Source organism: Vigna angularis, chromosome 1 (assembly GCF_016808095.1).
Source record: "Vigna angularis cultivar LongXiaoDou No.4 chromosome 1, ASM1680809v1, whole genome shotgun sequence".
NCBI classification, from domain to species: domain Eukaryota; kingdom Viridiplantae; phylum Streptophyta; class Magnoliopsida; order Fabales; family Fabaceae; genus Vigna; species Vigna angularis.
In genome coordinates this window covers 26,691,961-26,708,958 of record NC_068970.1, presented here as the reverse complement: position 1 = coordinate 26,708,958, position 16,998 = coordinate 26,691,961, and the positions used below count along the sequence as shown (strand labels likewise).

Below are 16,998 nucleotides of genomic sequence, written 5' to 3'. Positions count from 1 at the left end.
AGGATTGCCAAAAAGAATTAATTTAAACAACACAAAGACTCTAAGAAATGAGGAATATAATTCAATAGTTAATAATTATAAGCAATAGTGCAACATAATAATTATGTTGAACTCTACATTTTTTTTAACTCTTACATCCTTACTTTCTTTTTTTTCTTTTTTTTTAATATATGTTTGTTTCCTTTTGACTTGGATCCACTATTCTTTCTCTTCTTTTCTTTTTAATTTTGCATTCCCAAAACACAAACAAAGAAAACTAAATAGTTTGTTCTCTAAACACCAAAACTCATGCAAGATCGAAGTAAACAGTTAATTGAGACTATAATTAACAGAAAAAAAAACAACAGATAATTTCCACGAATCAAATGTAGAAATGCACAAATTTAATCGAAGAACATGAAAAAAATTAAAAACTCAACGGAATTAGATAAAACCTTACGGGTTTTACTCCTTACAAAATTCTAAGAACAATGAACCGAACAAAATTTCAAAACAAAGCACAAAACACAAACATCCAAAATTGTTTTGGATTTTCTTTATATGAGAAAAATTAAGATAGAAAAAGAAATTCAAACAAGAACCTTGCTCTAGATACAAGATGATATAATCTGGATATCAGATTATACGTTTTGGTGTTAGATGATATGATCTTATCCAAGAAAGAGTATGATCACTTATGAATTTGAATCCTCAAGAGGCGCAACAAAAATAAATCAGAGGACAACACGAAATAAGATAAGTATAAGGGATGCCACAATCTAGTGGATTGATAAGTCAAATCAAAATTTGTCACAAAGATGTTAATCTTTGATTAGAATCAAAGTTCTAAATCAAGAAATAAGAAAATCTTCTCTCAAAGAAAGCAAATGCATATAATATGACTCAAAAGTGTTTATATCAACTTTTAGTACCTTTATACACATAAGTTTAAGAAAACCTAAAAACCCTCAAAAAAAGCTCAAGCCCAAAAACATAAAAACATAAACTAATTTCTAAAAGAAAACCTAAAGCCTAAAAACATAGAATCATAAACTAATTTTCTTAAGAATTATTCTTCAAATATGTTTCAAGTCATGATCTTCATTCTTTCATGTCCTTTAAATGCCAAAGGCTCCTCCTCAAGTTCTTCTTGTATAGAGTCATAGATAGTCCTCTTCTTGTACACATGTCAATCATCACTACGAATCAATTCTTCTTGACCTTTGGTCCAATTCAAACTGATTTGACTTTCGACTCGAACTAAGTTTGTTGAGTCTTTAATCTGAACTGACTCCACTAAGTTTTCAGTGTAAATCGACTTACATGAACCTTTAGCTTAAGTCCACTAGAAAAAAAAATGGAATTTCAAATTTCTCTTTTAAAATATTTGAAATTCTTTTATTTTATTAATTTGAAATACCTTTTACAAAAATTTAAATTTCATTTTCTTTCTAATTACTAAGTTATTCTAGAATGAAAAACTATAAATTCTTGAAATAAATTAATTATCCTTTTAAATTAACTCATTCCAACACAACATACAAGTCTTCTCAAGTGTTTCTTTATAGCAATGTTTTGCAGACTGAGAAATGACTCGAGTTAATTTTTTGAGGGACTTTTCATATTTCACCTTTATAACAATCTTTTTGCAGACTGAAATGACTCAAGTTAATTTTATATAATAGAGACAGAAAGAACCACCTACAAAACAAATACAAGATCAAAAACTTAATTGAAAAATAAATCGTTCAAAAATCTAGTTAAAATTATCAAATAATTTATTGATTACAGTAATTTAACCTTTTTTTTACCGGTAAAAATAGACGAGCGAGAGTCCAGAGGAGAGATGCACAGAAAGCGATAGATAAACAATTTCCCCAATTATTTTATATAAGCGAAGCTGTCATACATGAAAAAAGGGCAAAACAAGTAATTCCTACATCTGAAAGTTTTATCCCAAAGAGAGAAGAGAATAAACTCTTATTCAATCAAGGGTCATTAATATGTGCTGTAAGTGAAATCAATGACCTATATAGATTTATATAATTTCTTAAGGTAAAAAATGAGAAACATGGACATAGTATGGCATGTAATACAGATACTCGAGGCAAATGTGAAAGAAACATTAACAGGCAAAGTCGATTCATGGCTCAGGTTGCATTTTCTCACATTCTTCCCGAATTGACTGGAAAAGAAGAGTAGACAAATATCTTTCACCAAAGCTAGGGAAGACAACCTGCAAGCAGTAAATATTTTGCGCAATAGAATTAGAGTAACTTCTTACTGAAATTTCAATATCATATGAAGCGTTAAGAGGGAAAAAAGATAAAGTGGCAGAAAACAACTAACGAGAAACGTTTAAACAAACAAAAGAAAAAATGCGGATGTAAGTGATTCTCTTTCTGGCTACGTACCAAAAAACCATCCATCCCTCAATAGGAGAATAAAAATTTAATTTAAATTATATAATTCAGGCCAGTTGTGCAACCATAAAAGAAAGGAAAGAGAAAAGAAACTTAGCCCACAATAATAGCGGGGGAAAGTACATAATAAACAATGAAAAGCATTTGCAGCCTTTTAAGCCTGAATACTAGGTAGATTCACACTGAGCACATCGTAGAAAAATCAATGTATAACCATGAATGCATAAGGATGAGCAAATACGACAAGACAACCATGTATAAGCTAAATGGATAAGAATTACAGTGTCCTACAATGCAAGCAACAGGATACTTATATAATATCGTATACTAGTGAACAGGACTACAATACCACACTTATCCTCAAGAACCAAAATCTAGATCTTATCTCGAAGGTTAGGTTGTTAAGAAAAAACATAATATGATCAGATTGGTAAAATGAGAACTCTATCTGCATGATGCTTTTGTAAATTCAGCAAAGATCCTTCTCTAGATGGAGTAAATTCCTTATACAAACTATGTATAGATTTTGATCTTTTTCGTAGGAAATATGCATACCCCAATAAGTTTTCCTGCATTTTCAGGCCTCTTTCCAACCTTCAAAGCAGCTGCGGCAGCAGCTCCAGAAGAAATTCCCACCTGTTCTCCAATTGAAATTAGCATGTAAGAGGCAAAGTATAAAGCAAACGCATATGAGCTTTACATTTATATCAGAATTAAGGTGTGACTAGATAATACACATGTTCTTATGTTCTATACAACAGGGTTTGGTAAGTATCATTCTTGAATATAACTAACGTTTAATACGGTGAGTGTACTAAATAACATGATCTTGTGCATGATTGTTTCAACCAACTCGGGCATGTCTCGTTGTGTGTAAGTGCACAGGACATGCACACCAAAACACATTGAGAAACTTAAAATACACAAAGGGTTGAAAAATATGAAGGACTAACCAGCAAGCCTTCCTGGAGTGCTAATTGTTTTGCAGTTTCAACTGATTCATCACTTGATATCTACAAAATTCACAAAAGAGGATATTAATTACAATACAAATCAAGAAAATCATGACATTCAGTATCTATCCAGGTCAGGTCGTTCCCATATCACAGGCAGACAAATTTGACCAATTGAACAGAGCTCTAAATGTGGAAATAGTGGTCCTGAATTAATAAGAAGCCAGTGTATAAAAAAATGTTCGTTATTGACAGTAGAGTAAGCAAATGCTTACAGAGATAAAGCAAGTCTAAAAACCGAATGCCCATGAAAGATAAACTCTCTGTTTCATGGTAACCAATTTTGCATAATTCATTCCTGTCCAGGATGAAAGATAATCTCTATTAACTAATATGTGCAATGTATAGCAGTATAACATGTTCACAACCCAACTGTGAATATCAATAAAGCTTGCCATGAAACAGTCAACAAACCAGGTCCTTAAAAACTTCAGTAACAGATGACAATTAATATATGTGAATAATTCAACTAAATACTACAAGTATGCATGTGATAAAATCAGAAGGAAACACCTAAGTTACCAACAATGTATCAAACATTATGTTGTGGAATAACTCAAATAAGCCCACTACAGATGCGTCTACCACACAAACAATATATGATACCAGAAACCCGCAAGCATAGTAGGCAGAAGGTAAGCCAAAGAACAAGAAAGAATCACAAATGTGGTTCAATTGAAGGGTCAACGAACTTCAATCTCCGTCCACAACATAATTCACTATAATTAGAGTTTACAACTTGTAATTTTTCTCTCGCAGTAAACTCTCAATCAGGCAAAACTCAAATTTAATCACAACACAACTGATGATATAAAGTTCCTATTTATACAACAATACCGTTATAACAAATTCTATAACTTACGTGACCTAAACTAATGAGGAAAACATGTGAACAGTATTTCCCACTATTGGACAGGAAAGTCACTTAAACAGTTTCTCTAGAAGGTCCAAATCTTAGTGAATGCTAAGAGACTAAATAGATAGTCTCACCACATATGGTAGAAGTTGCATATCATCTACTCAACCGTCTGGTATAGATGGTATAGTTAGACAGTTCAGGAACCATTAGAAAAGATTTCAGTGAGCCAATCTTCACACATTATTTCCCATTTTGATACAATGACCAAAAATACATCAATAAATATCCCTTAGCCCTTTTTAACAAAGACGGACCTAGATTTGTACAAGGGTAAGTAGGAACTGAAACTTCAAGGAAATAGACATCGGAAAATTAGAAAGTGAGACTAAACATTTCATTACATTTATTAAAAACCAGAATTGTCACCTCTGATCATTGCACGATAAGCAAAGACGATCATCGGAAATACAACAATGTTATGACACTGAGTACCTACTAGGCACTAGATGGGGGACATTGAGTTGAGATAGCAACAACATTTTCGTTCAGGTTAACACCAATATTCAAATAATTAGAGTGAAGATGACAACAAGTTCGAGTGACAAGGGTAGTACCCGTTTCTATCTGAAAACTTTTTGCCACGTTACCCATTGGATACTTGCTTCAAAATTGTTTGCAGAATATTTTATACTAAAAGATATCCATGGATGCTTCTTAATTTTGTATTTTTCTTTTTTTGTACATTTTTTATTAAATTACTTAAATCTTAAAAAAATCAAAAAATTATCCTAAAGTAGTCCAAATAAAATTGCATCGTACATCATTAGTAAAAGTAAAAGTAGACCTTTTAAAAAACAAATTCAAATAAGTTGCACTGCAAGTTATAAAATTAAATAAAATTCATACTTTGAAAACAACTAAATTCTAAAGAAATACCTAAACAAGAATCACTAACAATATGAGTTAAGCCCAAAATACAAATAAGAAATAATAAAAACTAACTAAAGATAAAAGATAAAAAGAAGATGAAGATAATATATCTAAAAGATATAAAGACATTATCGTTAAATTTGGAATTAAATATTACAAAAGTAGATTTTAGAAGCTGATGCAAAATGTAAATTTGGTACACACACATATTTATCCATACATATATACATATCCATATATATATATATATATATATATATATATATATATATACACGTAGACATGCACATTTAGATAAATAAATATTAACATATGGCGGGTATCACAAAATAAGGATACTGTGATACCCGTAGCCTCTCTAGTAAGAAGTTGGTAATTAAAAGTATCCATCTTGTTTTACCCGTAGATATTTGTAGGTATAACTCGTCTAGTATTTTCGCAAATGCTTGATAGACAAGAAGTATTTGTTGTGCAAATAATGCATGCATGTTTGTCAGAAGAATTACATGCATCAGAGTCAAACACAATGATTCAAATTTCAAAATCCAACGAATTCTGCTTTTGAAGATAATTAGTACTAAATTTTAAAGCACTGAGTTTAGGAAACAAAAAAAACTCATTAGATTATAACATAAATGGTAAAAGACAACTGGAAAGTGTAAGAACAGACCGCTATAACTTCATCAAGCACATCTTGATCCAAATTCCCGGGCACAAAACCAGCTCCGATACCCTGAATTTTGTGAGGTCCTGTAGTTCATAAAACAGAAAAGATACAACTTCTTAAAAAGAAATTAAAATTAAAATATTGGATTTATAATCTGTAGAAACTTATTTCTGGTTTTGTACCTGGCTTTCCCCCTGAAAGTATGTTGCTTTCCAGAGGCTCTACACCAATAACCTGATACATAATGGAAAAAAAGCTTAACAGGACCCAACAACATAGAAAGCTTTCCTACAAGAAATATACTTTGGATGATAAGACATGAGCAGTGAATGGAGTGCATAGATTGATATACACATAGAGCTAGTATTTTATGTATGGAAGATTCTTTTTCGTCATTATATTCATTGATAATATTAGATTAATTTGGGTTAGGCAATGCCATTGACAAAGATGTACCTGTATTTTTGGGTTTTGTTGTTTTAAGAATCGACCAACTCCAGAAACAGTTCCGCCAGTTCCAATTCCTGCAACTAAAATATCTATCTTTCCCCTTGTATCTTCCCATATCTCGGGACCAGTTGTCTCAAAATGAACCTGTATAGTTGAATCAAACTTTGTACATCAGATCATTCGGCAGCATATCACACTAAATACGTAAGACATTTCAATCAAGTTGGTCATATTGTCTCTCAATTTGAACACTTTCCCAACTCCTTTTCTTTTATGTAGCAATTTTAGGAAATTTAAGAGCCAAAATTAAAAAAAAAAAAACGGGGGGGGGGGGGGGGGGGGGGCGGTTGAACTACATGACTTTGTTACTTTTAGAGAACCCTGTAACTAAGTTCAATCTTGTGAGTTTCATGTGTCACGACAAAGTTTTGCTGAAAACCGAGAACAGAAGAATGAATTAAGGAGGAGAATGACCACAGGAAAGAAAAAAGCAGTTCCTTTACAAAAGAAGCTCCTCTAAAAGACCACAAGAAGAAAAGACAGAGAAGCTAAGAATTAAAAAAAAAATCTCATGCCATCTTTTACCTTGACTAAATACCATCAATCAACAGTAAAAATGATTGTAGGCAGACAGCTATTTTCTAAAGCCAAGTGAAATAGTGTTTGAAATAAAATTAAGCTTTTTCCAACAATAAGTACATGTGAAAGTAATTTGAAACGGTTTATTGCGAGTAACATTACCAAGGACATCATACCATGGGAGAAAGTAACCCAAGAGTGGGTTTGATGAAGTTCTCATTGCTGCCAGCTAAGTTCTATGGTAATATAATTCATTATGGAAAACAGTTCCTACTATAAATAACACCAACAAGATTGATGAAATCCTCATTGCTGCCCACTCGGGTTCTAAAATTAGGTTTTCAGTAGAAGAACAGTTCTTACTAGAATCAACAATAATGATTTTTTGCAGCTGCCCAGACCAAGCAACATTTTATCTCCGGATAGTTGTCTGTCTGTGTAACTACACTTGATAAATGGCTATGGAAATTCTAACACATTGTACAGCTGATACATACATAAGGGCGCTGAAGTTGGATTAGGCCCATTGGTATGTTTGGAGAAACTTGGTTATGCTCTCATACTCACAGCTATGAATATTTTCTTATAATTATATTCATGGGCTTGATAAGAAAACGGAGGACTGAGGTCAAAGTGTGGTGGAAAGGCAACTGGCGGTATACTTTGTTATTTGGTGCCTTTAGCTGGAGAAAAATGCATTTATCTTCAAGGAAAATTTTGCTTTTGCATTCCATTAACCTGGACTTTAGACAAAAGCTTTAAATAAGGCTTCCAACCAAAGATAAGTAAAAGACGTATCAATTACCAAATCTATGTACGACTGTACAACGTACAGTTCTAACCCGGACACTGGAGCTAATGGTGCACCCTATATAGAATCCTATTTCCAGGAACACGGAATTCATGGACTTAAACATAGAATAAGCTGTTATAATTTACCTTAGGATTTGAAGGATTATCAAATTGTTGAAGCATGTATGCGTCAGGGGTATTTTTCAAAATTTCTTCAGCCTTTTGAACTGCACCATTCATGCCCTTTGCTGCATCAGTCAAAACAAGCTCAGCACCAAATGCTTTCAAAAGAACTCGTCTTTCTAAACTCATTGAAGCAGGCATTGTCAAAATCAGTTTATATCCTCTTGAAGCTGCTATAAAGGCGAGACCAATTCCAGTGTTCCCACTGGTAGGTTCCACCAATATACTCTGAAATGCACATGAGAAGCAAGTTAACTCAGACAAGAAATGATCAAGCAACATTAAAATTATATAGCCACAGGTAATATGAAAATAAAGTAAATCACACAAAAATTCATCTAGCTCCTATGTAGACCACAATATGAAACATAAATGTAAAGGAAACAATACTGCCTCATTGCACCGCAAAAGCAAAATGTTTGACTTGACAAAATGTGCATACTAAGTCGTGGTTCTAGAATTGTCAAACCAGTAAATATCCCCACAAAGATGTGTAAAGTGTCATTTTGGTAATAAAAAAAAGGTTATAATGAACGCATTAAACTCATTAAGGCATATAAAGACTCAACATTTGAAAAATTTGCTCATACTAAGTCACATTATAAAAGCATAACATACACCAAAGTATGGTAGTATAATTTCTTGACAAAGGATCTATTTGGAAAAATATCACCATAAAGACTTCTAGAATAGATAAATAAGAAGAAGAAAATGAAGTGAAACTTCTTCATAAATTATAATTAACTTGTGGACAAGTAAAAACATAAATGATTAAAGAACAATGAGAGATCTTCTACAAACTAGCTTATGCATAAACTAATTTTAACTTACGAAAATGATCATTTCATTTTTTTTCTTTGCATGTTTCTCCCCTATAAGTTCTTATGGAGAAGTTTAACTTTTCGGTTTGAATATAAAAAAGTCATTGACAAGGTGCACAGTTAGTTTTATTTATAGTCCACAGGAAGGTGTAGCACAGTGGTGAAGCACAGGAGTATAGAGATTTCGACATAATACACCATATACGTCAATTAGGTCAGATACTATTTTTAAAAATTTATAGTTACATCCAAAAATTTATTTTTAGCTTCAATTAATGCTTGCTAAGGCATTACATGTGTGACTTTGGAACAATACTGCTAAGATCAATCATATAACAATTTGATACCTATATAGAAAATGCCAAGCATGGGAAGAATAAGTTTTTAAAGGCCTGCATTAGCCATGGCTGACAAGCAGCTAGAGTTATAGTGAAATCAAATATTATAAGAAGTCACAAACTATGACATCCACATTTTCTTTCTACCATTTATACCTTCCCAGGTGTTATAGCTCCTCTCTGCTCAGCATCATTTATCATGCTAAAACCAATCCTGCAAGATGAAAAATTGGAAGCCTTAAAGAAAAAAAAATACTAGAGAAAGAATAAACCTCCAATATGCAAATTTATGTGGCCAAATAAATTATGCAAGAGCAAAGAAGCACCAGCATCAGTCTCTTGAATTTTGAGTTTATACCTAACGATAACTGAAATTATCATCAAATAGTAGATACATAATCAAGTGTCTTTTACTAGAACCATAAAAGGAGTTAAATGTACATCCATATTGAAATCCAATACATAAGGCTATCCACGTCAACAAATAACAACAAAATTAATATAAAATCAGCACAGAAATCAATAACAAAATTAAACCAGATAATTTTGTCACTTGAAACATGGACTTGTTTGGTTTAAGATACTTAATGATATCCAATACTTATTGAAAGCTTTAAATCAATAGCAACAAAAAGAATAAAATCCAGCAAAGTAATCAATAACAAAATCAAAACCAGCTAATTTTGTCACTTGAAACATTCTGGATTTGTTTGGTTTAAGAAACATTTTCTGTTTTCATATTCTATTTTCATTTTCAGCAACACACTCTTTATAATTGGTTTAACTTCCAAATAATAAATACAATTCTCACATTTTAAAGAGTACGCCAAAAAATCATCTTATTAACATTCCTTGGTCACTAAAAATGCCAAATAATTTCTGCTTTATTTCATGCCGTCAAGAGATATTCACAAAATCATTTTCACTGAGACTACAAACACGATTAGAGATCTCACATGTTTAACAAGCAACTAATCAAAATCAAGTTCTCACCTGTCTTTGACACTACAACACGGCTCCATAATCTCAAGCTTTGCAGCAATATTGGCCACAGAACCCTTCACAATATTGTTGAGGTAAACCATTGGCGTTTTCCCTATGAGCTGTGCCACGTCAACAGAAAAAAGAACCAAACAAATTAAGATTTATCCTTGAAGTTGATTTCACACACAGAAATCAAACGACAAAAGTTCGTTAATAGAATAAAAGTTTCTCCTCGGTAAGCTATGTTGTATAGATTATGTGCCTGTTTAGAGAAACTTCTTCGTAGGCACTTGTAAGAGGGGGGGGAAAGAAAAAAAAATGAAATCATTTTCTCCAAGATAAAAAATTAGTTCATACCTCAGCTAATTTGTTAAAGTTATTGACTGATAGCTTCATAAAAAATCTGGTTTTCATCTCATGGAGCATGTGATTTAGCTCATGCAAAAGCTAATTTAATATTTACTTCTTCTTTTTTCTCTTCCAAAAATGCCAACCCTCCAAACAGACCCTACGAGAGATAAAATAGACCTCCAATTCTAATTAAGAACAACGGTAAAAGCATCTAAGCAACTCATCTAAGCAAGTGTATCCCAAAGAAAATGAAAAAAGGTGAAGAAATTTCCAGCAACACATTCAGAGGCTTGAAAATTCAGTTAAACTGACCTGCGTAACGTCTTCAGCAATGTTGAGACCCTCAATTTCAGTTTGGGGCTTAACGGAGACAGCTTTGCAGACAACGGGGGAAGGCGACGAGATCCTCGTGACGAGTGGTCTCGAAGAGCGGCCGTTGCCGGGCCTGAGTGACGTGGCGGTGGAGACGGTGGTGAAAGGGTGGAGAGTGGGAGCACGCGAAGAACAGGTGAACGAGTTGACGAAGGAAGCAGAAGCCATTGTTGTTGATTGGGGGAATGTCACAACGAAAAGAAGGTTAGGAAGTGGAGAACGACGACGTTTGATGAGCGCAGTCGAAACTGATTTGCCGAACGAAAATGGCAAGTTACTGCAGAATCGCTCGAACTCACTTCACAGTATCCTTTTGTAGTTGCTCCCACGAATGTGCATTGGAAGATGGGGTGGCAATTGCAGGGTCTGTCGGCTTGGCAGAAGGGCCAATGATAAGTTTGCAAATTTAATAAATCAGACATTTAACGTAGAAAAATATTCTCCGATGACACCTAAATTTTTTACATTTGATACTTTTTCTTTTATTTTTTATTATATGCCATATGTAAAAATATATCATGGTATAATTATTCTTTAACATAACTAATGTAGTGATTATATAATTATTGTTTTTCATTGTCACTCTGTTTTTATTATTACTTTACTAAGAATTACATCAGTCTAATATAAATATTTAATAGCTGAAAAATCATATAGTCAGGAGAAAAACTCTGTTAATGATTATCAATCACTCAAGTTTTTCAAACCAATTATACCAAATTTCATTTTTTTAATAACTGAAGTCACTTTTGATAAATGTAAACAGTGAAAGCATATAAATTTTTACCCCATATAAAATCAACATTTTAAATATTTTTCCAGTAAAATTTAATTTATATTTAAAAATTAGAATGTAGTGATCATGCTCGCATAATATTAAATTGTTATATTATTGACTAATCACATATAATTACTTATATAGTTTTTAACATAATAAAAAGATGAAGAAACCTACAAATATAATTTTCAAGTGTTTTTGAAAATTCTAATAATTATTGTTGGTACATCTTTCCCTTTTCATTTTAATGTTGTTTTTTAATTAAAAGAAAAAGTCCAACAATTTTGTTAGTTTTTTAATTAAAAAAAAGTCCAACATTTTTGTCAAGTTAGAAGACAAACAAAATTGTATTAAAAATGGCTTAAGAATTCAATATTATTGAAAAAGCTAGGAGAAAATAGAAAAACTTAGTAGACTTTTCGCACAGAAAATTTTAAACCATTCATTAAAAAAGCGGCATGGAAATTGTGATTTTGTTTTATTTTGACAAAAATTAATAAAAAAATCTTCCCGTCATAAGAGTAATTATTTAAGTGGGGATTAAATGTAAAGTTACTAAACGTTTTAAAAAAATGGAACATTGTTTGAAATAAACATATATTTTATGATAAATAAATATGATTTATAAATTTTCTAAAAGCTAATTCCTACAGAAGTGATTTAATTAAAGGTAAGATATTCTCTGCGTAGAACAACACTTCAGAACATTCTTTTAAATTAAGGAATCAAAGAATAAATTATCAAATTAAAACCTAAATTAACATTATACGGAAAAATAAATACCCTGAAATTATATACCTGTTGACTTGTTCCAAAGTCTTGACATATTGGATAGACGCGGGGTTGATGACGTAATAGAGATCACGAAAATTATTGATTTTTTCTATAAAAATGGCATGACTTTTAGGTTGTGTTCGTTTGGAGTGATTTGGAGGAGATGATTTGGGGGAGATGATTTGAATGAATTTGAGTGGATTTGAGGGTAATTTTTTTGTTGTTTTTTTGAGTGGATTTGTGGGTAATTGAGAGTGGATTTGGAAGTAAAGTCTGTGAGAATTAGTGTAGGATTTGATTGATGTGATAGATTTTAAAAATTAGTTTAATTGGTAGAAATTAAAGATTACCAAAATGCCCCTAGATATAAAAGTAATATAAAATGTTATATTTAATTGTAAATATGTTTATAAAGAAAAAAAAATTATGAATAAATTATAAAATTAATGTTTAAAAATTATAAAAATTAAATAATCAACTTATTTTTAATAAATTAGAAAATATAATATACTTACTTTTATTAAAATATACATTTTTTAAATTATAATATTAAAATAATTATAAAAAAAATTAAAAATTATAATATTAAAATAATTATAAAAAAAATTAAAAAATATATATCGCGCGTAACTGGTTACGCGTTCGCAAAAGGGGCACACACGACATTTCATCCCAAATCAGCGCAAATCTTCTCACATTCGCGGGTGACAAAAAATGGATGAATCCCGCAAATCAGTCTTCGCTTTTCCTCGCTCTCTCCCTCAAACGAACACGACGCTGCATCCATTTACTCGCTCTGTAATTCGCATGAACAGTAAATTCTGTTCATGCGAACACAGTCTTAAGAAATAAACGAAAATAACATTTTAGTGATTTTTGGTGATTTTTAAATGTATTTGATAAAAATATTTATATTTTATGACTATGTGTATATCTGACCTAAATGTGTTAAGTTCTATAGTTAAATAAATATTCATTACTATCAGTTTATTATATCTTTTAATATTCATTATGTTAATCCTATATATCAACAAATTGATAAGTTTATTTAAATTACATAAAGACATAAGACCTAGAAATAAATACATGTATTTAATAAGTAAAGATGCTCTGACATTTATACTCACTATCATATTCATTATTCTTTCCAAATTTATTACAATGACCAAAATCATCAGCCTATATCTCTATATATCAACAAAACAAATAGATCAATAAACTTAAAATATGGAATTAAACAACAATTTGATTAAAATCCAAAAAAAAATCCAATTAGGTAAATTTCAATTAAAATAGTGAGTTTAAACATAAATACATTCCAATAACCTAAGATTAAAGGTGCTAAGTGAGAATAAAATTATATTCATCGTATTTATTATTATATTATCCTCAATTACATCATATTTAAGAACAATAAACTTATAGACAATATTATATTCTACATACCCTGAAAACATGTAACCAAACCAAAAGTTTTAGAATGTGTAATCTTTTCTTAAGATCAATTAACATTACTTTAGTTAAGCAACCCATACTTTTTAGGTGTTTCATTTGGTAATTTCTCACATATCATAGGGTGTTGTATAAATTTTCATAAGTGCTGTCCTATTTTTGTAAAAAAAACATGTTGTAAGAAAAGTGCTTCTTTATAAAAATTATAAGAAACAATAGAAATAATAAGCATAATACTTACCATAAGAGTGTCATTTTTCCTCTAAGTTACTATGTTTTACTCAAATGAATATGGTATGAATTATTACTTCATTAATATAGTCATTAGTTCATCATCCTTTTCCAATCTAAATCATTAATTTTTCTATTTAATTGATTTTCTACTTTTATTTTGTAAGTTAAAAATATGTCAAACACTTAAGTAATCTTTAGTGTACCTAAAATAATCATATACAAAGGTTACAAAATGAATTAACCACTTCAAAATATGTTATGTTTCAAGTTAACAAAACCATATGAATTAAATTAGAGTTTAGTTTCACAAATATCACATTTTCCACTTTTTTTTTGTGATATTCACATTTTCTAAAATAGCATGCAACATACCATAATAAAAGTTAATAATGTAACCAAAAGATTTGAATAGACATTAATCAACAACTTCAAAAAGTAATAAAAAAAATAGGACTTGATACAATATTTCTTTTCCCATAAACAAACTATTTTTTTTCATAACAATCTTATTAAACTAAAATGACACTTTAATCCCAGTTTTCACAAGATGCTACACATACTAAATTACTCTAAGTGAGGAAACATGTAGCATGTCACTGAAAGCAACATTCTTTTAAGATGCACGTTTTATAAGAAATTTTCCTTACTTGGAACTAGAGTTGTCTTAAAATTATCAAGACCTCATTCTCCTTAAACTTCGACTGGAGGTTTGCTCTAATACGCAAAAATACATCACAAAGTCAAGATCAAGAGCAATTTAAACCTCAACTTGTAATACACTTTTTAAGAACAAAATCATGGTAGAGTTTCAACTTTCAAAGTGAATATGCGGTGTTTGATTCTAATAATATTATCTTAATGGAATTGAGATGAAAACATTAATGTCGTATATAGAAATGGAAAAGTGACTTCAAAGATGAAACAACATTCCCCTTATACTTCAATGAAGGAACTTTTTTATATGTTTAATAGTCTCATATCACTTAAAAGCCATGACCAAAGACAATTTAAATATACATTCATCTATTAACCTTCTAGACATCTTCTAAGAAAAAATTGTAACAAAATTTTGAATTCTAAAATGAATAATATATTGGATAGGATAGGGTGATTAATCCTAATAACATTATGTCAACAAATTTAAGGTTAATATAACAAAAATCCAAAATAACAAAATAATTATATATTTAGAAAAGAAAATAAGAAAATATATTAAAAATATAAAAAATAAATAAATTTCAAACTCTAGTTAGAAAACTTAAATGAAGCTCAATCACATAAATGTCTACGTATAGGATTCGCAGTTCATCTTGAAAGTATAAAACATATCAATATATAAATGTTGAAGAGTGAGCCAGTTAATATGGGACTTTTATCTTTTCATATATAACTAGGGCTGGGCAAATGAAACTGAACTGCACTGCACTACTAAAAACTGTACTGAACTAAAAACTAATTTGTCTAAACTGAACTGAACTGTAAAATAGTTCAAACAAACTGAACTGTTTTTTGTTTTATCAAACTGTACTGAACTGTACTGTACTAAATTGTACTAAACTACAATATAAACTGAACTGAACTACTAACTATACTAATTTTAAACTGAACTAAACTACTAACTATACTAATTTTAAACTGAACTGAACTACTAACTATATATGGACCTTTCAATTGGGAAGTGGACAACAGATTCAATTGCTCAAGTCCAATAAACAGGAAGTTAGAGCAAAATTCACTGCTGCAATAAGTAGGGCCTTGGTTAATTTTCTAATCTGCTTCAAAAACAAGAAACCTACACACCAGTATCAATCAATACTAAGATCAATGTATGTTCTTGTTCATTCTACTCCATAATTGATAGACGTAAACTCAATTACGAACTTTTCTCAGAACTCAAACGCTATGAAGTAATTTTTTCGTCAGATATCCTAGTCACATAACATTAAATCCCTGCACAAATAAATAGTAAGTTTGATATGTGATTACTAACATCAATCTATATATGCATTCACTTTAAACTAGTATTCTAGTAAGCTATGCCAATTCCTAGCCTTTAGAAAACTAGAGACGTTAAAAATGTTTGGAAAGATAACGTGTCAAAACAAGAAAGATATATCTGTAATAGGCAATCAATTTCAAAACTAGTATTCAGAAGATATGGTATGATGATGATGGCATAAGAGACATTCTTCTGACGCAGATCATCTTTCTCAAAAGACAAAGCATTGCGAGATTTCAGTGTCTGACTCTATTGCCAAGCAGAATGCTCCCGAGGCAACAATGAAGTTGCATCAACAAGCTGTGCCAAGTCTGCAAGTATAGAAATCTCAACATTAGCATCAGTTCACCAACAAAATGACTCTTACAAATTGGTAAAATAATTATATGCTTACAAGGCTCAAGAGTTGCAAAACCATAATCTATGATGATATCAGCCAGACTAGTGCATGCTTGAGCAACCACTTCCTTGTCATCATCTTCAACCACTTCCTTGTCATAATATGATGAATTATAACACCTTAACTTAGCCTGGAATTAACAGAACTCAAAACAGGCACTAAAATATGGAATTAACAGACTGTAACATATTAATATAACCTGATTAACCTCAATAAAAGAACACAAGACACTCCAAATGTTAATATCTCCCATTTATTTCCCTTTAAACAAGTTCAAGTAAGTCTGATATATTCAAAATGATTGGAACATGAGAAAACTAGGTTCTAAACGTTGAGGGTTATACAAGTAAATATGACGCATGCGTATTGCTAGTGAATTCTGGAAATGATTAAAGCTTATTAGTGGACATACAAATATATTTACTTGTAAATTAAATAACAGCATTTGTAAATAAAAATAGTAATTTGAAAAGCCAGTATTGAGCATTTGTGTACCGTCTCCAAGACAAAACAACATGAAAAACAAAGCATTAAGGTTATAGTCTTACCCACATGTACTTTAGATAACTAACAAATTGTGGCAAAGCTTCAATCATCCAAATTAATAGCAGCATTTGAAG

The 16,998-nt window shown here is 30.8% G+C and overlaps 1 protein-coding gene across 1 annotated transcript; it reads right to left on the bottom strand.

Moving 5' to 3' along the window:
• Window positions 1-1,838: 1,838 nt before the first annotated feature.
• LOC108319732 (cysteine synthase, chloroplastic/chromoplastic) lies at window positions 1,839-11,134 on the bottom strand. The gene is made up of 10 exons (XM_017550970.2): window positions 10,682-11,134; window positions 10,028-10,137; window positions 9,191-9,248; window positions 7,840-8,103; window positions 6,328-6,465; window positions 6,054-6,105; window positions 5,875-5,954; window positions 3,356-3,415; window positions 2,958-3,038; window positions 1,839-2,215 (listed from the first exon to the last, which is right to left on the bottom strand). The coding sequence occupies exons 1-10, from the start codon at window positions 10,907-10,909 to the stop codon at window positions 2,123-2,125; spliced, it is 1,164 nt and encodes a 387-aa protein (XP_017406459.1). The 5' UTR covers window positions 10,910-11,134; the 3' UTR covers window positions 1,839-2,122.
• Between the last annotated feature and the right edge of the window lie 5,864 nt (window positions 11,135-16,998).

Bases quoted from the DNA above. Each gene is read 5' to 3' on its own strand.
- LOC108319732 (XM_017550970.2), bottom strand. From the start codon at position 10,909: ATGGCTTCTGCTTCCTTCGTCAACTCGTTCACCTGTTCTTCGCGTGCT. The intron at 6,466-7,839 runs GTAAATTATAAC...TCAACTATACAG, and splicing joins ATAATCCTTCAAATCCTAAG to GTTCATTTTGAGACAACTGG. The intron at 3,416-5,874 runs GTCTGTTCTTAC...TGAATTTTGTAG, and splicing joins TGCTTGATGAAGTTATAGCG to ATATCAAGTGATGAATCAGT.